We start from the raw sequence: 24,684 nt of genomic DNA, 5'->3' as shown, positions 1-24,684 counted from the left end.
ACAGATACAGAGTAGCAGTAACGTGGCGTGGCAAGAGAATTTTAATGAAATTTAGCACGCTGTAGAGACACAAAGTGGGAGGACGCTAGTTGAATAAATCTCAAGTTTCAGGTAATGCAGCTGAGGCCCCCAAAAGTTTACAGCAAGGAAACAAAATCCAGAGCACAGTTCACCATGCTGATAGCTAACCCAGACGGGTATTTTTGTGTTCTTCTTGCTTCACTCATAAACATTTGGGGTGTGAAATATACATGAAGGTTACCTAGGCAACAGAGCCAAATGAACCACTTTTTACATGGACGGGGCTTAAGGTCGTGCACTCAACACAAAATAAGCAAGTTTCTTTTACTGGTGGTACACAGGAACATGGATCTGCATTTCAGCAATACATTACGGCCACCTCAAGGGGATGAGAGATGAGAGTGAAAAGTTATTAGAAGTGGAAGACAAAGGAAACGGCCGTGCGTATGCATAACTGGCTGGAAAGCAACATGCAGTCGTTTCTTAACGACTCTTGTAAAACTTTTACAGCCTACAGGTTGCAGCTTTTTTTTTTACTGATCCCAGCCAGACTGAGTCATATCAGCCTCTGACACATGAGCTCGCTTGTCTGTGCGTGCCAGCCTAAGACTGATTACCGGCTCGCAATCCCATTTTAGTGACTCAGCTCACCCTGTTTATTCCAGCATATTTATTTTAAATGACCCGCACGGCCACACATGGCAATCTTCTTTGTCATCCTTCCACACAGCCACAGTAGCAGACAGTCTGAACTCCGCAGCAGAGTCAGATTCACAAACTTAACACTTCACGTATGAGATCCGGAAAATCTGCCCAACCTAATACGAAAGCACCCTGTTCATGGTCTCAGTGTTCTATTTTCGTCACATCTGAGCTAACAGCTTTCGCTGAGATTTGCATTGATTTTCTTTACATTTCCATTTTTTTCTTTTCTTTAAATATTCAGAGAGAGAGAGAGATCAGTGAATAATATACATGGAAATGTGAAAAAAAAACAAGAGACTTAGTATTAGGTAACTAATATTAGGCATATTGTATCTCTAGCCAGAAAGAAACAATCTTTCTAGTATGTCAAAACCCAAATGTCACATTTTGCCTTAAAACATCCGAGTGAAATTCACATGGCAATGTACAGTGCAGGCTTTGCACTGGCAGTGGGACAGTGAGAGAAATGTTTAGCACAGATTTAGTTTCGGGGTTGTGAGGTGAGGTTTGGTACCTGGCATAAGCGGCTGTCCAGTCATTCCCATGGGGGGCAAGCCGAGGTTGTTCATGGCTGTTGCCCAGGGGTTGGGGTCTGACATGGGTATCGTCATGGAGTTGGAGTCCATCGTCATGTTACAGACGCCTTCTGCAGAAAAGACCAGCGAGAAGTGTCAGTCTCAGTCCTGCGACCTTTCAATCAGAATGACAAAAGGGTCACGGCGAGAGAGGAACCATGCGACTGGAAGGACTGAGGGTAGCGGATTTTCTTTTCTCAACAATGGTGTTTCTTTTCTACAAATCACTCCTTTAAGCATTAAGAGGAGGAGAGGGTGGAAGCTGTGACCCGGCAGTCAGTTTGACACCACAGTGATTTCAGCAGCACTGCCACTGTGAATCTATTCATCCTGATGCTGCTGTTTGTTGGCTCGCTGCAGAGGTTCAAGAGCCTGGCCTTTAGATGCGTTCTCTCTCCCTGTACCGAGGCTCTACTGGAAATGCTGCTGTACGAGTGGAAAAAAAAAAACTGTATCTTAAATAAAGTAATTAATAATAAAGTATCTTATTTGGAACAGCACACGCAGGTTGAATAAATGGGAGCAGATTCACACACATCTAGACAAAATGTACAGCAATAAATGCTGCAGTGAGAGACCAGAGACTTTATTTGTCAGCCGCAGTAAGAAAATAACAAATGTGTAAAACTAGATTACCGTGGCCCTGCGCACATACCCCGATGCGATCAAGCATCTGCAAGGCCATCTGCAAATAAAACCTTTAAAAACTTGAAGCATCTCCAGAGCGCATCTTCTCAACCCAACGACCCCAGAACTCGGGCTTTCTGCATATCTGCATAACATATTTAAGTCCCCACATCAAAAAACCCCGCAGAAGAGGCAACGCGAGCATATCCACCAGTGACTCATTCTCCCCTTCCGCAGTCTATTTCACAACTCTAAATGCGTTTTAATTCTCTCCACTGGTTGACCTCTTTCTCTCTGACAGACCTGTAAATTGCTGTGACTGCTGGCTGAGCCAAGCTGCCCTCTTCTCTCCTGATGCCAAAGCCGACACTACTGTTAATGATGAGGAGCGCTGCACCCTGTGCACACTTCACACCTCAGAGGGTCGGTAGTGGAGCCCACTGTGGTGCAAACACTCCGCTCCGTGTGTGTAAGCGCACGTCTGCCTGAAAAACAACCGCTACGCCGGTATTCCTGGTGTTCAGACACAGCTGGCGATGCGTAATAATGCCGCTCGCCTCCCTCTCCGAGCTGCTAATTTCAGAGCTGTCTGCGGCCGCCGCCGCAGAGAAGCCCGGCGGAAGCGGCGGTGTCGGAGCGTCGCTGCGAGGATGTCGCAGGCTCGATAACTAACACGACCCTGTTAAGTGAGGACACACTGGACGAGTTAAAATTAAGAAGGGGAGCAGAGGAAGCGAGCTCTGTTATAGCTGTTTTATTACAGTTTACAGCACTGTCATAGCAGAGCTGCTGAGTGCACGCACTCAGGGTTCGACAGGAGACGTCCTCAGTCCAACTGAATTATTTTACTTGGCCGATAAAAATAATGATGAATAGAGCAAACTGAGAAAAAAAAAAAACACAAGTCGTGTTTTTGTCATGATACAGAATTCAACATACTAGTACTTGATAAGTGTGTGATATGTTCCATCTTGTTCCATGTCTGTTTTACTAAAGTTTTCCCACCCTTATGATTGTGCGCTCCACCCTCACAGGCTTCACCAATCAGCCCTTTGGCTGTATTTAGGCTTGAGTCTTTCCCTCTTTCTTTTGTCACTTTGTCTAGGTTCATTTGTAATGTCATCCCTGGTGTTCCTAACCTGTGTTTGCTCAAGTGTGTACTTTGTCTAGCTGTTTCTGTCGTAATTCGTTTCAAGCCTTTTGTTTGATCCTCGCAGCTCTGCCTTTTTAAAATTTATTTGACAGCCGTCTGTTCACTGTTTGTCTTCTTTAAGCCAAAAGACCCTCCGGTGTCTGCACTTCGGTCCAATTTCGTGAGATCCTTACATTTATAAAAAAAAAACAGTAGAATTTTCTAGTCTTCGAGTTCAGTAAAATAAACAGTGACTCATTTGACTTGCCTCTTTACATTTTCATTAAAATTTGAACGCGACTTCTATTTTTAATCTACGGCACTGAGGTATGGGGATGGATAATGAGCTTGTGTCCTCAGCTAGAAGTAAAAAAAAAAAATTGAATTTTTACACTTCAGTCATTGTGAAATGGTGTATATCCAGTTACATCTCCTCCACCCTGTAAGCATGGCATACTTCCCTAGTCTTGCAAACATGTCCTCATGGACATCCTTGGGCCATAAACCGCCCATACTGAAGAAGCAGATGGCTGCAGGAAGGCTGATGTTCTCCATTTTCCTAGGCAGCGCTGACTGCCAAGGGTTTTAACTACAAACGTTCTGTGCAATCATATTTTACATGTGCATGTAACGAGACTATTCACAGCTGCTTAAGTCCCCTTACATTGGTTGTTTAGATCACCCATTGGTCCAAATGTCACTTTTCAGGAATGCACAGAAAAACTAAACACATTCAAAGCCTCACACATTTTGACAAACCGAGTCGTAGATGTTAAAACACACTAAGTGCAGGATAAGTCCTCTCCAGTAGTCGTCCAACCTTGACTGACAAACCTACGAGTCTTTGCAGATGCTCCCATTCATTTCATTGCTTCCTTTTCTTTTCATTATTCAAAACTTTCTCCCTGTTGTTCCGTTGCTCGTTCTGCATTGACCCACGCTCACCATGCTACTATTCAGTGTCTCAACACACACTCACAGTCCTTCCTCTGTAAATCAATTATACTTTTCAGATGGGCGTCTCTGTCAGTCACTGAGACCTTTTGGTTTTGGTAATGCTTAGTGACCTTGAGGTCAAGAGTCAGCCTTGGCTCTTCCCTAAACGCACAACCCCACAGCATCACATGAATATACGGAGATGAGAGAAGAATAGCAAACAGATGCTGAAAAATCAACACAGGAATACACATGAGCAAGAGCACAATGAGCGCAGATACAAGCAGCACACAAGTTCACCCAGCCAGAAAGGAGGGATAAGAGCCAGAGACAACACTACCAATGAGGGAATCGATGCTGGGAAATATTTATAACCGAACACACAGATGAGAGCACTTTGTTTGCTGCTCTGACGCCAATAATTTGCATGGAGCAGAAAACACCTAATTGAATCCTAGAATTTAGTGTTTACTCTAAGGTTGGATGATCAGGGAAAGTTAAAGAAACGAGTGAAATAACAACAAAAATAATCCAAATTATGTTCAGCTCAAGTTGCCTTGAGCTCATGGTACATATAAACTCAACTAATAATCTAATCATGTGCAGCTCATAACACATTTAGACCGGACTTTAATACCGGCCAGTCTGGTTAAGATTGATTTATAAAGAGGTACAGTGAAGGGCACTTTTAACTTGTTTAACATTTTCATTTTCACATTGTTCAAATGAACCAATAAAAACTATGTGACAGACATTTGATAAGTATAATTACATGTACTGTGGTATATAACAGTGGCAGTATGACTTTAAATTATTCTATCTACCAAATTATAGAGGTTTTTTTTTAATTATTACTGCAAAATTGTGCTTTTGAAAAGTAAAACTCTGAAGTCTGCTCAGCAACAGACAGTATTAGTACGACTGCTACTGGCTTTGCATCATAGAAGTTTAAGTAGACTGAAATTGAGGGTTTTTATTACTGTCTGAATATTTTTTGTAACTAGATGCCTTAAGAGAGCTGTATCTGGGACTTACTATCTGGAAATCACAACGGGAACACAGCATGAGGCCTTACCATGTCCTAGTTCACATCTGATAACAACGCTACAAAAAAGAAAATGAATAATTTAAACCATGTTTAATCGGCTAAAAAGTCTATAACTCTGAAATGCTTCAATGTACTGTAATGATCTGGGGCTCCGGTGAAAGGAGACAGAAACATAGTGCACATGTGGATAACGTGGAGCAGAGCAGCCAACGCGCCTGCAGGCAGGTCGATGACGTGGTTAATCAAGAAAATAATCAACACACATTACACACCAGCAAACACAAAGAAAATGCAAGTGTCACAACTACAATAAGTCTAAGAGATTATGATATGAGGTCAAACAAAAGGACGTGTTGCTATGAGACCGTGCGCAACTCCGCATTAGCATTATCATGATACATTACTGTAGTTGGATGTTGCCGATGGCAGTCAAAGTGATAGTGATTTCGATTCAGCTGGGGTCCACGCAGCCCAAGGCTTTCTTGATACTCCTTCTCTGCGGGCTGTGACCAGCTTTTAGCTTCTCTAAAAGCTCCCCCAGGAGGCAGATAGGAAATTAAGTCATTTAAAGGCCCATTGGCCGTAAGCCCCAACAGCAGGCAGAGAGACGCTGGGGGCCATTTAGACTAAAATGCGCATGGTTTTAAGAGCTAACTACAGGTTTATTACAGGCCCTAGAGCACAAATTCAAGAGTGAGCTAAAAAGATGAGGGACGGAGCCAAAAAGTCACAATATAGGTCGTTTTGATAGGTGGACGCGATGCTGATGAGACGAAGTGACAGGAAGGAAAATGAAGCAGAAAATGGCTAAAACGGCATCTCAATTTGAACTTTGAACACTGCAGCAATGAATAAGGCACAGCCTGATCATAGTCATTACGGCAAAGTAGGAACTGCAAAAAACCTACAATCATGTATAATATAATGCCATTACTGAATACAAAGTGGTTGGGCACACAAATGATCATAATTAAGTTTAAATATGTGACCTCCAACCAGAGGAAATAATGAAAACCTCACGTGTTCCGGCTCTTTTGACCAAATACTAGAGGACAAGTCTTGGTTTTTCATTGGGAGGCATATATGAAGTGTCCAAACTGAAACGCATAAAATACCTTGGCAGAAACTTTTTGACCTTGTATATGGGAAACTAAAGGGCGCATTATAAAAATCTCATTACAATTCCAAAAGAACATACGAATGCAGTGGCAGAAAACCTTGTTTGGAGGACAATTTGTACAACTTTATGTCTGATGCATTATGAAAGCCTTTTGAAAATAGACAAATGCGCTCATAAAGATCGCTCTATTTTTCTCCATTACTTACGTGCCTCGCATGCACACACACACACACACACACACACACACACACACACACACACACACACACACACACACACACTCTCACACACATACAGGGTCTGTTTAATAATGTATAACTGCCCTTCTCTCCGCTTCTTTGATCTGTTAATTATGATAAAACCTGGTAGGGGTCTGGTGATTAGTGGTGGCACAGTCAAGAGTGCCCTGAGTCTTACACTACATCACATCTCATTTAGGACCAGAGAAGAAGACAACAAAGTGAAGATGTTAATATGACAGAAGAGGCCTGAAGATAGCCCGGCCTCATGGGGGACAAAAAACTGGGGGAGAAACTCCCTCTGCCATTTCTCGTTCAGTCCCTTCAGATTAAATAAAAGCATTAATAAGAGTTCAGAAAGACTGGAAGAGAAATCTTGAAATATGCTCTCTCACAAATCTTTTCTGAGACTTCTGACTGCCATCTAAGAAGTGAAATGTTCAGAGTTGCATCTGTTGTAAAAGATGGCGAAATAACTTTGAAGGACAGTCAACACTGTGTCGCTGTGATTGGTTGTAGGACAACCAAACTGCATGCAGAGATTTTCTTTTCTTTTTTTTTTTTTTGTTGGCGTTGATGAAATCCCAATGGAGTGTTGCCACAGTCACACACTACACGGTTTGAAAATAATAACACAAGACACCCTACAATACATTATTTAGATTATTGTGCCAGATCAAGGAGCTTTGAGTGCACCACCTAATGTGATCTGATGAAGAGACTCAGATAAACATAAGAGAGACTGGTGCGTCAGCTTGCGGTGTATCTACTGATCAGCACTCCAGTCCAGCTGGTGGCGCCAATTCACCTGCCAACCATCATTCAAACCAAAATAAAAAGACTGAGAAGTAGAGTCACTTTTGACACTTGGTAACATTAGCCTTCTCCCTCAATTGTTGTGGGAGGTGGAAAAAAACTCTGAGCTGTGGTTATCTTATATATATTTCTTTCTTGTGACATTTTATAAAGTTATTTTTTAAAGTTAAACATCTTATAATCTCTAAGATTTTTGGATCTGATTAAATTTTATATAATGTGGTAAAAGATGAACGAGGCCTTCACGAATCACCTCATCTTCACTATGTCCTCAGTTCTTACTTATTTGTTCCTGCAGAGCATTTTCTTCTCTATTAATCGTCTTACTTATCCACAAACTGGTTTCAGGACATATGATAAGGGGATTATCATATCTAAATAGTTTAAAAAGGCCAAACAATGTGAAACATTAATAAACTGCAGTTGAATAGCTGACTGTGTAATGCAATTACCTAAATTACAAGACTGATGGTTTAATAGTTGTACAGAAAAAAAAACATTATTTCATCATCCAAACCTGACTGAGAGACAACCTCGGGCATTTTGTTTTGAACAGAGATCTTGAACGGGGGCAGAGCCTTGTTTAAATTTTGCTATGCTGCATTAAAAATGGAACCAAAGGCAGAACCGATGGAAAAATAAATTAACAGTTGCGCAAGCCACTGATGTCCACTGAAAATAAACGTGTTAGCACGACGATGGCGGAGAGTGGATCTATGCTGCTTTCGCGTCCAGCAGGTTGCCATGGCCTTGGCAGTGGCGGCTGTCAAATCAAATAAGTGACTCTGAAATTGGATTGGAAAAACTAGCGTGAACCCAATTCTCCTCAGTGGTGAAACTTCCCCAATCAAGAGCTTATAAAGACTCAGCCACAGTATTTGTAACAGTTAATCCAGACAGACAAAAGGTACACAGTCCTATTTTATGTAAAGAATTGAATCCAGTCATTAATTCTCTCACATGACAAGCAGAAACCTTCATCAGAATGTCGCCAATCACGTTGTCTAGCTTCATTTGCAATGCTTACATTAAAGACGTTAAGATCGTTCTCACATTTATTCACCCCCTTCCAGAAAATCATCCACATGGAGAGGGACTGATTACTGCTGACTTAATAAACCAACAAATTACAGTCACATCTCCAACAAGCTTTGCTCAGTGAGTACTGCTAAAACCCTAATTCCAATTCCCCAAATGAGTTTCATTGCTGGGTTTGAAACGACTCGCTGCTGCGTTCGCGTCTTTCAAAAGATATTCCATGATTAGACTGCGCTACGAAGCCAAGATGCCACACTAGTGCACGTCAGGGGCTTCGGAGCCATCAACGCCCCGACACGATAACTGGCAGCGGCAGAGAACGAGAAAGAGATACAATGATGCACAGTGGACATCTGCATTTATCTCACCGAGGAAGTGGTCTCACTGAAAGACTTCTCTGATAGGCAGATTACTTATAGTAAACAACCTCAATTTCAACGGCCTTATCGGTTGCTATTTTTATACAAAGGGAGCAGAGGCCCTTGTGTTTGTGTCAATGTTGTCAAGGAGGAACATCCGTTCCCGGACAGGAGCACGACTCTTCTCTCTCTTATCGGGCCGGGAGAGGTGACAGACAAGAACAGATTACTCTGATATGTCGGGGAGGGTGAGGGGGAGGGATGGGAGATAAAAAGCATTAAAGGGAGAAAAAGAGAGATTGCAAAAAGAGCTGTAAAATCCCCCCACATCAATATCATCAAGTCGCTCTAAATAATGTGGTGCTGGCCGAGTCTATAATAGGTGTGGGAATCAGTGCAGACGACCTCATGCTTCGTGTAGACAGTGGTCAGACAGTGAAGACGAGGAAAACGCAACAAGTGTCACCTCTCTTTGCTGTTTTCAACCTGAACAACTGAAGGGTTATGCTGAAGAGACAATGGATATTTCTACACGGAAGATAATTCAGTTGTGATTGGACATTCTGTACATTTTCATGCCCCAAGACATCGGCCGGTACGTAACTTTTATTGATACACAAAGTAGTTGTGGCCGCTGCGAAGATCTTTTCTGACCAGAACTAATTCATACAACAGAATGTTTGTTAATGTTTTCAAGATAATCTTTTCACGTTTTAGCAACTTGTGGCTTTGCTTCTGCCTTGTTTCTGTTCATGCCACCCCTCATATTTACCACACGCGGGGGCAAACAAGCACAGCGAGTGTGAATGGATTTATTCCAACCACAGAGTGCAGATATTTTTCCAGAGATTACAGACTGCAACCAAGTTCCATTTGCCTCACTCTTCCTTTCCAATTATGAAGAAGCAGCCATGGTAGCTTCTAAAAACATGTAAGACCCTCCCCAGAGCCAGTGTTTAGTTTGTGCATTCTGGCTAATGTAAGGGTTTGAATCACCAATTCTTCCTAATAGGGCCGGATCGGGCCCGTCTATTACGGTTTGTTCTGATGGGCTTTTCTGGTTATTAGTGGAATACTGGTGTTCATGTAAAAGCCAGAATTGGATGAATGTAACTCTAAATCTCAGAGCAAAAACCAATTTCAACCAATTTCCACTCCAACTGGACGGGGTTTGACTCGTAGAACAGCCAGTTCTGCTGCAAAGCACTTTCTTGAAAGGCTTTACTGCTCTCAAGCAACAGCACACAATAAAAAATGATTTAGTTGCTGCTTCATTGTCTTGCTGCAGGCATGATTATGTAAAAAAAACAAGCATTTGGGCTGTGTCTCGTATCACACGCCATGCCATATCTTCTTAGTTCTGAAGTTATGTGAAGGATATTAAATAATATTTCTATCTAATGAATGATTAATAAAATAATGCCCCTGTTTTTAAACACAGTTAAAAATGAATCAATCTGTAGTATCTGCTTAAATTGACAGGTGTGAAGAATCATGAGTGTGTTACGAAATACCACCTTCAATTGATACGTTTTCGCACGACAGGCATAATTATTTTAGTTTTTGCACAGTTAACCAGTTGAGACAAAATGTTAATTTCATGCATTGTTCTTTCGATATCTTTTAATATGAACACACAGTAATATAATGCGAATCCCTCTAACCTAAAAGACTGAAACCACCTTTAACTGACACACTGCTGCCAGCAGATGAAGGGCCGCAAGGCTCACAGAACGCAAGGGCAAACTGATAGGGGCATTGATCTAAATGATGTAAGAAAGCAGCTGCTACTAATCTGCAGGAGTGACGAGCTCTAAGAGACAGGAAGTTGCTTTAATGAACGGGTTTACTGAGAAGGCTGACATCCTTCCGTCCACACTGACAGCAGCGAGGATTTGCCCAATTATAGTAAATATTGTTGTGTATTTCTGCCACACTTGGAAAGAAAAATGCAACACAGATAGGATTTTTTTTTTTTTTTTTTCCCATTTGTTGGCTTATTAATTTGAACATGCACAGGTAGCCAGCGAAACGTGACATGAAGCTGTGGGAAGCCTGACGTAAAATACGATTCCACCGCATGAGCAATGTTTGTGATGTGTGTTTCATTCCAAATACCTGCCTCGCATTCACACCGCACCTGTTAAAAACACCAAGTCCTACACATCTCATTACTGGGCTGAAGAAATGTCTTCTCATTTTAATGTGTAAATGATGTACAGCACCTATTCGGCTGTCCTGTAGGGGGTAGATGAGCGACAGCAGTGGAGACTATGAATGTGAAATATATTTTAAGCTGGCCGGGCTGTCACATCATTAAACACAGATTTGTGAGAGGCCAATCTAATGGTGCAGATGTGAAGAAACATACTATTACCAGAACATCAATCTACAGAGAAGAGACGTAAAAGGCAATTTAATCATTAGGAGCAGGGCAATAGGAGGAGATGAAATTGGCACTGAATCCTGTGGGACATGAGCCACCAATTCATGTGATACACGCAGTTAAGTGCTTAAAAACAAACTGCTCCAAGCAGATGAACCATGTTTAATCTTGCATGCATTTAAAGTACATGCAACCAGGGTTCTATAAAAGATCCTATTACTTTTATTAGATGGCTTGCACGGACCGGTCTGAAATTGGTTTCGACACAGTGATCCTCATCAGCATTTATATTGAGAACTACAGTACAGACGGCCATAGAGAGAGCGGAAAAAGATGCGATGCATATTCATTGGCTAAATTACTGACGGGCGTTAGGGCTGCAGCTAACAGCCTTGATAAATCAACAGACTGTTCAGGGGTCAGGAAATACCATTAAATGTCAAGAAGGAGACAAATAAATAAATAAATAAATAATAAAAGCTTATTGGGACTTCCTTAAAGGTCCAGTGTGAATGGTTTTCTGATTGTGTGAATGGGCTGTAGACTGCATGTGTCCATTCTGGGCTAAAGTAGGAACATGGTCATGCAAAACAATGTACACCATGTGTGGACACCTGCTCCATCTGTGGCTATAAAAGGCTCGTTTTGTTGGAAAGATTCTTCTTTTCAGGTAATTGTACATCAATAATTGTACATCAATACACACGTGTGTTATTTTCCATGTATGTCTAAGCCCAAGTTGACATTTATGAATTTCATTGACCTGATAACAGTCTAAATATATTCAGTTTCCCTATTACATAAGACAGAAACGCAACAAATCCTCACACCTGATAATATTTGTGTTTGAAAAATAATCAATTACTAAAAACAATTACAAAGAAATAATAATAAAAAAAAACAGATTGGTTATTTTCTACAGACTTTTATTTTGCGTGTTAACACTTCTCTTGTTATAGGTCCCATTTTCCTCACTGAAATGTTGACTCATGTCAAAGGTACAGTCATAAAATTTTCATATTGTGTTTTAGTTTGCTTCACTTCCTCTGCATTTTGAACTTCCCTTGAGAGGATTTACATTTTTTTTGTTTGTTCTGTTTAGAGTAAATTCTGTATTTTGCCACAAATTAAAGTGTCCTGGTGGACTGTATACAGCAAAATGAGTGCACATCCATAATTCGAGTAACATGATTAACATGCCACCAGAGCAAATTCATTTCCTGCAGAAATAGGAAAAAAAAAAAAAAAAATATGATGGTGTTCCTGTTGACCAGGCTCGGTGCCAGTGTGACCTGTTTTTTTTTAAAGCTCAAATGTTTGGTGCGAATCATCAGAGTTGAAAAGAATTAATGTGACACGTACAGATGAGAGCAGTCTTCCTAAATGGTGCCACTAGTCAGACAGCTACAGACATTTTCCAATGTTTTCTTTCTCTTTCAGAATATGCATGCGTAGTTCTACCCTCTGAGAGCATTAAGATACTGAAAATCCTTATTTGGTTCTATGGTTCTATAACTCATCAACATATTTAGCTGCATAATCACCTAAAACATATTTGCTGAAGACAAAACCCGCTTTGATGTGACCATATATATTTCACAACTTTTAGCGTGTCAGATTAGAATGGGAATATAATTGAGCCCATCATGAGAAATAATTGAGAAAAAAATCCTGCGGCGTTTTCTCAAAGTGAATAATTCCACAGCAGCACGATAGCAGAGTGTAAAACTTGCATGTTCTAATAAAAATCATAAATTCATGGGGTGCTAAACTTTCCCTGTGAACTAATCCATTGAGATTTCAAACCTCAGAGCTAAACCGCGAATGTCATGGTAGTGAATTTCCATAAGCACAGACATAAATATAAAAGGACATCTAGGTTCACGTGCATGCTGCATTAATGTAACGCTCTCTCAACTATTACATATTGCCGGTCCTGACTAAATCTAAACCACGTAGAAAACATTACAGTGATAATATCACTATTCCTCTGACAGATTCCAGGGTTCACAGATGGATCCGTTAATGACTTGTTCTTTAATTTCAGTTCATTAGTTCACTTGATTAACATCTTACTTAATGAGGAGGTTCATGAAAGTCAAGCCAATAATTGCTTGTTCTCTCTAGATTGTTCTTTTTGTTTTGTTTTTTTACAGTGTATGTAGACAGCACAGGTTAACTTATTGTGAACCATGAAACCACTTCTGAGATTAATATTATAATAATATATATATAATAATATAATATATTAATATTATACAATTATAATAATTATAAAATGCATAAATAAACAGGGCTTCATTTAAAATACAATGACCGCAATCCACTGTCTTCATGGAAGATATCCATGACTTCAGTTAGTCCATACTTTTGACATGCACCTCTTCTACCTGTAATCTTAAGAGCTCTAAGGGTTTGAAGAAAACTTTACAGCAGTAATCAGTGGTGTCAAAACACAAAAATTCAGTGATTCCAAAAAAAAAAGTGCCTCTGGTCTGAAATTTGCATTTATAATCTCACAACACTACAGAGACTAGCATCGCTGGACTACTGTTTATAATAAAAATGGCACATATACCGAGACATCTTGATTCACTCCAAGTTGGCTCAGTCCCATGTTATATATCTGAAACTGTCTCCATTGACCAAGACATGATGCCAAACCAAAAGAAAGCAAAGACAAAGGATCAATAAAAGTGCTGGGAGCTTTGCTTGCCAACTCAAGATGGATCAGTTGGGGACTTGGCAGGAGAAAAAACTGGAAAACCTCAGGTTTCGTGGGGGAAAGCAGAATGCATAGGACCCGAACCACACTATGGTCTACAGTTCAGAGCTGGTTAAAAGGAAAGTGGAACAGCTGCACAATATAATTGATCCCACATGTGATGTCAAGCGCTCAGCATGTGCCGTCAGTGTAGTGATGTGTAGCCTGATACCTCGGTGTCAGGTCTGACGTTAAGGATTTGATTGTGCTTCCACTCCACAGTGCAGCTTTCATCTGGTTTAACGTCATCCTCAACTTTACTAAAATTCATAATTACAGCATGAAATTCTTTTTGAAAGTAAACAAAAACGCTTCCCTCTGTACAATGACCTCATCCGTAGCATGCTGAGAAAAACACAAATACTTTCCTCGGTTTTTATGTCTTTGCCATTTGTTGCCCTTTAATTTCTTTTTAACGCATCGCCTCTCAAAACAGAAGGAGGGTTAAACGTAGTGAACGTGTTTAATCTTCGCGTTTACTTCTCCCCTGGCAAAACTTGCCTTCTTCCCAACCCTAATTTGCCTTTGGTTCACTGTTGCACAATTAGCTGAAGACCTAGGACTTCTTTATTGTTACGAAACGGAAGCTCGGGGCCAAATCCCCAGCTTTTAAGATAAACTATTATTTGAGAGCAAAGGAAGACTTAGAAGAAAGGAAGTGTCACAGAGAAATCCACAGCCGTTTCCCAGAAGTTTCACAAGTAGAAACCTCCAGAGTGACCAAGTGTGAAGTTCAGGAAGGCTGATTAATTTCCTCCTCAGCGCTGTCAGAGCGCATGTCTTTTATCCTTCCCAAGAGAATATGGAGCAGAAAAGATAGTGAGGATATATAGGAGTATTTATATAATATGAATATATGTATTTCTACAAAGAGAACTTGCCAGAGGGAGACCTCAATCTGAGGCAAAGAAAAAGGTAGAGATAGAAAATTATAACCCAACAATGTCGATAAAACACGGCCTCTTGAAATGAAACAGTTTTAGTGGGTCGGTGTCAAAATATAAATCTGTGTATTTTATTTCTAACGTTTCATGTTATATCAGACAGTGTTGCATACGTCTGTATTTCCAGGCAGTCTCTGTCCGGTTTGAAGCCTTGTAGGAGTTTTTCTGTTTAACAAGTATGCACCAAACAGACAAACCCTGGTTTAGTACAAGAGACACAAATTGAATGTGTCTATTGATGCCTGAAGGACAGCTTGACAACCTCTAGGAAGAAAACAAGCCGGAGAACTCCTTTAAATCTGTTTTCCTTCTCCTTTGAAGCTTAAACTGTCAGAACAAGAGACTGGGCCCTCGGAAAAAAAAAAAAAGTGGTAGGACTGTCATTCTTTGCTGTGGTAACAGTGCTTTAAGTCATTGCAGCTTGTTATAGAATGCCACGCTTGGAGAAAAAACATCTTTGATGGTCATGGTTAATCAACAGCTGGAAAAGTCCTGAAGGAAACTGTAAAACAGTCACAACTATGTGAAAAAAAAACACAATATTGACTAAAGTGAACGTCCACTGTATAACCTTGAAAGCTCCGGCAGGTTCATCAGTTTTAATGTGCAATTGTATGATCTCTACATCACTTTAAACAACTGAAAATGGATTGCTTCTAGGCGTGGATTTCAGAAGGACCTCATGTCATACGTCCAGTGGCTGTGCCCTTTATCTCAAGAGCACACCTTAGCCTTCACATCAGAACTCATTAAGTCAAAGTCATCAGAGGAAGATCAACATCAATAAGACCAGACACGTCTGATGCCGGAGACACAGACAAATTCGACTACCTGTTATCGCATGCAGACCTCCAACTAGTGACACTTGTCATTACTGATCAGCCCATCATTCAGCTTCTCACGTGATTAATGGTTCACTCTAAAAAACAAGACACAATCAGTTTCCTATCGCAAAAGGTTTAAAAAAAAACACGAATGCATAACTGATTGCAGATTTTATATCATTTTTTACAAACCTTTAATCTCAACAGAAACTAAAGACAAATTTAGCTCAAAATAAAATGAGAAAAAAGTAAGATTTCTTTAACTATTTATTTGTATGTGTTGCTGGTGAGGCTTGCACACTACTGGAACATTGGGGTTTGGCTTCCCGACTCTGGTAACTCTGGGAATTTGTGTCAAGTCCTTTCCATCCAACTTACACACACCCACACATCCGTCCATTATACAAGCTCCGGGGAGTTTAGCAAGTTCCACATCAAATAGTTTGCCAGGCAAAGCTTCTCCTAGTGTCTTCCATGAAGTAAAAGCAGAAGCATAATTACTTCCTCAAAATCGATCAAAAGACGATAGAGACAGTGAAGAAGGTTGGCGGGCAGTTTGAGTGGGGCAGAAAGGAAGTGAAGGAAGGAGAAGCAGGAACTTTAGAGTCAGTGTAGATTGTATTAACTACATAGACTTCTAGGCTAACGAAGCAAGAGTGCAAAAAAATAAAATAAAATACATGTAATATATCTGAGAAATATTATCAGCAGTTCCAGCTCATACCCAGGAGACTTTGGGCTACTTCTTCCAGCAAAAACATCTGCTCACGCTACATGTGACTGCGACCTGAAACATGACCAAATGCACTGAAATATGAAGAGGGGGAAAAAAAATGGCCCAGTTTTAGCAGTCAGCTGTGCAACTGTGGTGCAGAGGAAATGTTCATCTTTGTGACATGACTACCCTCCAAACCTGGATAAAAGATGCACAGTTAATATCATGGGATATAACTTACAGTAGATCAGCATAATAAGGAACAATACTTCCCTCACAGCCTCCTACAGAACTTTGCCGGGGAACCTCATGGGGCGTCTAGTTGCTATGGCTACCACTCAGCAATTTAATGAATGCATTTATTAAAAACTGACAGGCAAGAGCGAATGGGGTTCCAATTCTTTGTAGTTTTCTTTCAGGGGTAAACAAACACACCAAGTTAGAGATTAAATTGAGAAAGAAAGGCTATCCCGTTATTTCTCTAGGAGCTTGACAGAAAGCAAAAATAAAGCTAAGGAAGAATATTTGGCTGGAATTCACCATGTGTTTGGTAGCAAGACCACCATGTCAACTGCTCACATTAGCATAAGAACTTGTTTTTCCTACCACCGAGTGAGGAAAAAAAAAAATGCTGGATATAGTGTTGAAAGAAAACCTTTCCAATTTATTATTTATAAAAAATTTTCACATGGGGGCAATTTCTTCAAATGTGACTGAGATAGGCCTCGCAATGTACAGTCATTTATACACATACACATAATTTTCATTGGTGCACAAAATATGTCACTCACCTTCATCCAAAGTGCTCCGACCATAATAACACTCATGAAGGGAGAAATGGAAAAGAAACTGCATTTTTATTCGCTGTAGGAAAGCGCCTGAGGATATACATTCTTAGGTCCTTTAAGCAGTTTTTGCCTGTTCTGTAAGTTTGTCTACGCTTGACTGGAATAGTATCTCTGGAAAACAAGGTTCAGGACCTGGATTTAGCCCCGTCCGCCCACCCGACTCCCGAACCGTTGTCATCTCGCCGTGCTGCCAACTGCTGCAGCAGGTGACAGCATCTTATCAGGGGCTGCCAATTACAACGTGGGGAATCTTATCGGCGGTAGCCAATTAGAACCAGGAGAGTCGCTATGAGAAAATGTCAACAGCTCAGTGAACTTGCTCTTATCTGGCCACGCCTCTCCATCCGGGCAGCTTTCTTTGAGTGTGTCACGGCGACGACTGCTAGTGCAATGCTGTGACAAGAAGGACTGCAGGAATAGCGGGGTTTCCAAAAGAGCAAGCCTCCTGGAAAGGCTCCACACTTCCTGAGAACTGCAATATTTTAGTAGGCTTCTGACAGCTGAAAAGAAGATTCACCTCCCTTCGGTGTGTGTCCAGAATAAATAAACTTGTAGAAGATATTTAAAGAAGTGCTGCTTTTCTCTGCATTTTCAACAACTTTCAACAGCGACTAATTACCCATAACATACCGACTAATATCAGCTTTTCATGACAATAGGGGGAAAAATAAACAAAATAAATAAAAATAACAATAAGGTCAATAAAACCCATGTAAAATGGGTAAATGAAACACATGTTACCTATTGCTTTCTAGCTAGTACACACTAGTGGATGTTTCAGGCTCTGGTCTCCTCACTAACTGCCTCATATTTCACAAGGTTTTTCAGAAGGTTTGAGGTAGAAAGTGAACCTCCTAAAGGTATTTAAATCAAACTATTATCTTATTATTGTGTGAAAAGACCAACCGGGGCCTATCTGTGTGGAGTTTGCATGTTCTCCCTGTGTCTGCATGGGTTTTCTTTGTTATTCTTCTTCCCACCTCCAAAGACATGCTCGTTAGGTCCAATGGTGGTTCTAAATTGGTCGTAGGTGTGAGTGTGAACGGTTGTCTGTGTCTCTGTGTTAGTCCTGTGATAGACTGGAGACCTGTCCAGGATGTACCCTGCCTCTCGCCCATTGACAGCCCTACCACAACCCTCCAGAGGACAAGCGGTTACAGAAAATGAATGGATGCATGGATGTATGAAAGACTGGTACTTTCTAATGACTGGGTTGCAACTAATCATGATAAGACATTATATATAGATTATTTGCCTGATAAAATGCGAGAATACATATTTTGTGTTTGATCAAATCCCTGTTAACTTGTGTGTTTAACACTAAGAAAATGTTCCATCCTCTGTTTCACTGTTGAACATACTCCTAGACTGACACGGCATAGAAATTCTACCAACACGAGCGTGATCAACAAGACAGAACACAATGCTTTTACTGTCAACACTTTACCTGTAAGTGGAGACGGGCACATTTCTGTCACATGTCATCATCAACTGCATCAGCGGTCAGGAAAGACATAACAGCACAGGCAGGCTTTTTAAGACCACATACAAGACGAGCAGACAGTGACCTCCACAGAGTAACGAAGCATTGAATGAATCATGGTCTGGTGCTTTCTCTAGTAAAGCTCTCTGAATGGAGGTCATTGCCGTTATTTCAGTGGTTCATCTTTTCTCTAATGGCAGCATGGTTGACTAGAGCCATGGGAGATAACGTCAGTGGCAGAAACATAGAGCTGTATGACTCACTAAAACATCAGATGAACAGTTTTTCAACTGGCGTGGAATAGTAATAACACTATAGCAAAGACATTCTCCGCAGCAGTGCGGTGTGGCACCGATGGACACAAGTTAACCACTGATCCAGTGTGTAAAGGAGGGGACAAACTGAGAGTCTTCTCTCTGAGTTAAGCCAGGCTACACGTCAACTGATGAAATGATAGATTTTTATTTGCAAAACCATTCTGGAAAAACTATCATTGTCTCACTGCGCACTGATTACCCTTCACACTGTGTATATTGCATTCATTATCTAGAGCTATTGTCTACAAACATGGGAAAGAACGTCTTTATATTTTCTGCTCCAGCCATTTGGTACGTTTGACATCTCTGACAAAAAAATAATAATAACCGAGCCCGTTGTTAGCGGTTTTAACTTGAGAGTTACTGTAAATAAATTCTATACTGCAGAGTAGTTTTTCTATGTACATTTAAGCTTCAGTCATATGAGTCCATGGTGCAGCCAAAGTGCAAGGATTCAGAGTGAACAGAAATATTAATTAAGTTAATCTGAACAAAGCACAAAACACAATTTATGATTTAAGGAGCAGATCAACACGGCAAAAGTCAAAAAGAGGGGGTGTAAAGTTGTTACAAAAAAACTGACAAATCACTTAAACACTTTCTCAGGTCAATGCCATTACAGCAAAGTTTGGAATTTAACAACCCTAATCATCTTGTGCGCTGACTTTAGATTAAACCCATTAGCCCTCCTCGTGCAAAACAAACACCTGAGGGGGAAGTGGGGCCAAGCAGAGGAATGGTGCCGTTAACAAAGCCAGCGCTCTGTTGATACAATCATCATCATGCTAGAATACCCAAGGGTCTTCACAATATATGAACTGACACTTCAAAAACAAAGGTTTGAGCTGTGCAGCCTGAGCTGGAGCCATCTGCATCTCTCAGTCCATCGGAGCAATTTGCAAGTGTAAAAAAAGATACTTCACCATGGTACACTTGGGTTGTAGCCTATAATTATTTTCACTGATGCCAATCTAGATTTCCTGTAGCTGTCTTGTCACTGACAACTTCTCCACTATTCTAATTTACGTCCAAATGCATCGCTGCAGGCTTTGATAATGAGGTTGCACTTCCTACAGAAAATCAAGTCCTGTTCCAAACATGGCTAAGACAGACCGAGTCCCATCTGATCAACCTGTGTACACAGAGTACAGAATATAGCCAAGCAAAGACAGTTGTATGAACCTCTAGCCATGTCTCCTCACTCCTCCACCTACGCATAAGAACTTTACCATCTCTGTGGAATAGGAGAGATCGAGAAGGATACTGAATAAAAGAAAGGGAAGGAACAGCAGCGCAGTAAAAGTCATGTTACAGAAGGAGTTTGTTCTTAGAATATAATCACACTCTGACAGCACAGAGTATAGCTGTCCTTTATATAGTGCCTGGAAGACTCAAAGAGAGACACATCTAGAATTGTAGTGGGGGGTTTCTGCTGTAATTTTGGGTTCGTCCAGGCAGCCATTGTTAAAAACAGAGAGACTGGTGCCCTTTAGAAAATGGCTTTGAGTAAGAAATGGTGGCTATGAATAAAGTCCGCTCAGGATCCCTGTCGAAACAACAGAAGAGACGGGAATTTTCAAACATGAACATACACACCTACACTTTGTGTACGCTCGTTTTATTTACTTGTCTGAAGCACACTGCATTTTCCCTTGACGAGGCCAGTGTATAAATAAAGTTTTGCCTGCTTGCTCACATGCTGTATGTGTTTTCTTCAAAGGAGCCAGAACACACGATCCGCACCAGTGCAGCTCTCCCTTGACATTCTAGGTTTCAGAGACTTTGCTCAAATATTACAAAGAAAGTGTAGGTTGTGCTGTCGGCCAAAGCGTAATCCCATTTTCCAAATTTTCTCTTTGATGTTTTGTTATGTTGGCCTTTCCTAGTGTGGCTTTCGGGGAGACTCTTTATTGAGGAGCTCCGACACCGGCGGACACTCCCCGGTTCGCGTGTACAGCTGGTACAGTCGTGTGTTAATAATGGATGAGTGGCATCTTACATGAACACCCGATGAACAGTGACTGAAAAGGTGGACAGGGTACACGGTAACACTAGGGTTTCCCTCTCTGAGCATCACCAACACCCCTCATGAGTAGATCATATAAGAAAAAACCTGATACCATTTTTCTAATCTGTTATCATTTAATTTGGTTCTAAAATGATTTTCTCACATTTTATTGACTGTAGGCTTCATCCATGGTTTCGTCGCTTAACCTCTAATTGCACTTGCTAGCTATTAAAGTGACTGATATGATAATGTACAATAATTAGCTTCATACACAATTATAAGCCCATGACAAAGTCTGGACTGTGAGCACTAGTGGAACTAAGCTACAGCGTCTTCACTGCGAACGCTTCTCCGTTATGAAGACATGTTGCATTTGCACACGTTTGAATGGCCACACTCCAGAAGCTTCTAACATAACGGGGTATTATTAAAAACACAAACACCACCCACTCTAACAGCGACACGACCGGTTGATCTCGCTGCTGTGTGGCCATGAACTGCTCTATTTAGCGCGGTAGTTGATGTTTGTCGGAGCGCCATGTACGACTGACCAAACGTAACAAACAAAGATAAGGACCATCTGAGAAGTGATGCTTTAAACAGTTTGCAAAGAGACAGGCAAGTTTAAACTGTGCATGGCAGGCGGTTGGAGGATCCATCTTCCTAGCTTCCACCAGTCACATCAACAAACCACATCACATCCACCACATCCAAAGTGGAAACACAACAAGCTGCGGTCTGAGGAGCTTCAAAGCTAGTCGGTGTAGCTCGCACTGAAGTCAGCTCGTCGGTGGACGGATATCGCCATCTTCCTAAGGAACATTTGCACACAAAAGGCGCGCTCCATTGTTGTTTGCTTGATGCCTGGCAGGATGGATTTCTGCATGCTCTCGTGATGTTGTGAGAATCCAGCTGCTTTGCAACCTAAATAAAAGATTCATTTTTCATCCAGCTCTGTCAGTCCTTCAAAATATACTCCACGTTACAGACTATAGTGCAGGTCCGAGTTAATCACAAAACAGCAGATGTCAATGGACACAAGGGTGGTAAGATCCCAGTAAGGTCAACAGGAAGATTACACACAAAGGAGTGATTTACTCTAGTTCTACTTTATGAACAATTCCCTTTGAGCGCCTAAAAATAGAGAACATGCATAATACACACACAGTTTTAATAAATAATTAAGCTTAGATATATTAAACACCTGCCCTTATGGTCTCTCTTAAAGAGCACTGTGAGATACAGGTGCTGGAAGAAACGTGACAGGATGACGATGAATAAGAAGAAGAAAAGAGGCACAGGAGACGCGGGGCACTTTGGTTTAGAGCACTAATGTCAGGCAGTCGGAGGCAGCTGGTGTGGATCACTTAACCCGGCTGGAGGATTAGAGGGAAGACAGGAGCACGGAGGAGGGGACGGATGGATGGAGAGAGGTGTTGACAGAAGACGAGGGGATCTGCGGGGCGCCTGTGATGAACACGCTGCTGTGAGCACAGTGTCGGTTGAAAGCAAGGGTCCTACAGATCCTATTGATGTAGGAGACGACGGATCACATTTTCCAAGGTAGGGTGTCCTCCTGTTGTGGTTAGCTTCCAACCCTACACGGGCTTTGTGTACGTAGCAAAGTCAACATGTCACTTCCAGTATAAAGCAGTGTAGCACCACCGCGTTTACCTCCAACTATAGCGATATAATGGGAGCCAACAGTCTTCTAGTGTAATCTAAGAGAGTTGAAAAACACCAGAGCTTTGTTGAAATCCAATGTTGGTTCATATGTAGCAGAAACAAAGCTCACTACCTCGATAGCATAAATAATTCATAAAGTAATCTGACCTATCTAAGAGAGCGGTTATACTACGCAGACGTGTCGAGATCTGACAGTCGCTGGTGGCTTCGTGAAAAACACTGTAGATAAAACCTCTCAACAGCCTTTACATTGGTAATTGAACCGTCTGAGCCCTTAAATGTCCGGCCGACCTCCTCCGTTAGAGAGCGTGCACTCAACAAGAGGAAATGGCAGATTCTATTTCAGCTAAAATGTGGACGGGGCTGGGAGGGCTGCAATACAGAGGAAGTGATGCGAACATTACAGCTCTCTTCTCAAGAAGTATAGATGAGCTCAAGGTGACTTCATCAAGTATCTCGTGTCTGAAGAGTGGTTTTAAAACACCTTTCTTCCATTCACTTGAGTGTTCAAGAGGATGTAGAAAATCCCATCCTATAAAGATAAACCGTCAGGTTAAGCTCAATTAATCCTTTTGGGTTGTTTTACTGAAGTTGTATTGGCTGAGTTAACTATAAACTCCATGTTAAATACAAATTCTGCATTTTTCAATCAACCTCAAAGATTTCATTTTTGTTTTTTGGTGGTGTTTATACAACCATTCCAATTTCGAGTCGAGCCCGCAGGCCATGTTCCGATTAGAGATCAATTCTGCAAGGATGCAGAGATAATAACCAAGGAGACTGGCCAAAAAAAGACAACTTATTTGGCCATTTCCCTCGGGCTGAAGGATGAAGAAACAAGCTCATCTAAGGGCTAATTGTTTATCTTCCCTGGTGCTTGAATAAAGGTAACAATGAGAGGGAGGCCATGTGCAAAACCAACCCAGACGTGTTCTGCTCCAATCATGCGCACAGATGATGCAGGCTCCTGTTTCTATATTAGATTGTTTTCAGTCTTGCTCAGGGCTTTGCCATTAGCTGTAGCAAGAATCTACAGACACGCCGGAACCGTGTGCCTTCTGGAGATGAATTATTCACGTGTCATGTTGTAGGCTTTTAAAGAATGAGTGAACTGGCACTGAATACCTGACCACAGCAGTATACAGGAAACTGTCAAGGGACGCAAATAAAAAAATAAATAAAAAATACATACTGGAGATAAAAAGGGAAAAGGGCCAATTTAATATCCTTTGCTCGATAATCATCAGTAGATGTAGAATGTAGAATGTAGCATCTGATATCTGTATAATACTTGAAGATGGGTTGATATGACCATGGAAAAGAACATTGTTCATAGAGACTCGCAGGGACTCTGTAGTCTTTATCTCTCCCAGAGCAACAGTGGAGACAATTGAACTGTTATGCTGTGAATGAAGCAGCGGGGTCCTAGATGAATATGAAAGAGGCAGGCCTATTCGCAGCTTGTCTTGCATTTCAATCACTATACTCTCTCCTGGAGTTAAAACACATATCCTGTGTAGATATAGGGTGCAGACACAGAGGACTTCAGAAGCATGCAGCTGCTCCATCTAGACAGAACAAATAAGAATCTTGATTCTCCGCGTCTGCGTTCCCTTACATGGGCACGGCCACGTCCGGTTCCTGAGCTAATGAGTTCACTTTTAACATCGCTCTGTCGTTCCCCGTCTCCCATCCATCATCATTTCTAAATCTTCTGTGGCACTGCGTCCTCGACTTCACGGGGACTGACATCCAGCCGTAGATCTCAGCCCCCCCGAAGCCTCAGCTCACAGCAATCAAAACACTGTATTTACACACATACACCTCTACGGGACAATGACACCAACATATATCTCAATGGACTGTCATCCTTGACAGCTTAAGTAGCCCATTACATTATTTACTTTCCAACAGCTCTTTGCCTGCCAGTAGTGGGTCAATGTCCCTGCATTACATTTTTTATGCTCAAATCCATTTCTTTCCAAAAAAAGCCACAGAAAGGGAACACTAGAGCGTGTAATATAGGAAACTATTATACACTACTTGCTCAAATGCGAAACCAGAGTAGGTTTTCTGAAGTGCAGTTTCTTTCT

At 41.3% G+C, this 24,684-nt stretch overlaps 1 protein-coding gene across 4 annotated transcripts in view; it reads right to left on the bottom strand.

Annotated features, from left to right (window-relative positions):
• enox2 (ecto-NOX disulfide-thiol exchanger 2) overlaps positions 1-24,684 on the bottom strand; it is a 195,663-nt gene that overhangs the window by 54,117 nt on the left and 116,862 nt on the right. For all 4 annotated transcript variants that reach the window (XM_047585232.1, XM_047585235.1, XM_047585231.1 and 1 more), the window contains one exon: positions 1,241-1,372. In XM_047585232.1, coding sequence (XP_047441188.1) covers positions 1,241-1,372 — 132 coding nt within the window. The remainder of the gene's footprint in view (positions 1-1,240; positions 1,373-24,684) is intronic.

The sequence above is a fragment of the Mugil cephalus genome, chromosome 5 (assembly GCF_022458985.1).
Source record: "Mugil cephalus isolate CIBA_MC_2020 chromosome 5, CIBA_Mcephalus_1.1, whole genome shotgun sequence".
In the NCBI taxonomy this organism is placed as follows: Eukaryota; Metazoa; Chordata; class Actinopteri; order Mugiliformes; family Mugilidae; genus Mugil; species Mugil cephalus.
The sequence above is the reverse complement of the archived record's forward strand: the minus strand, read 5'-3'. Positions and strand labels throughout refer to the sequence as shown.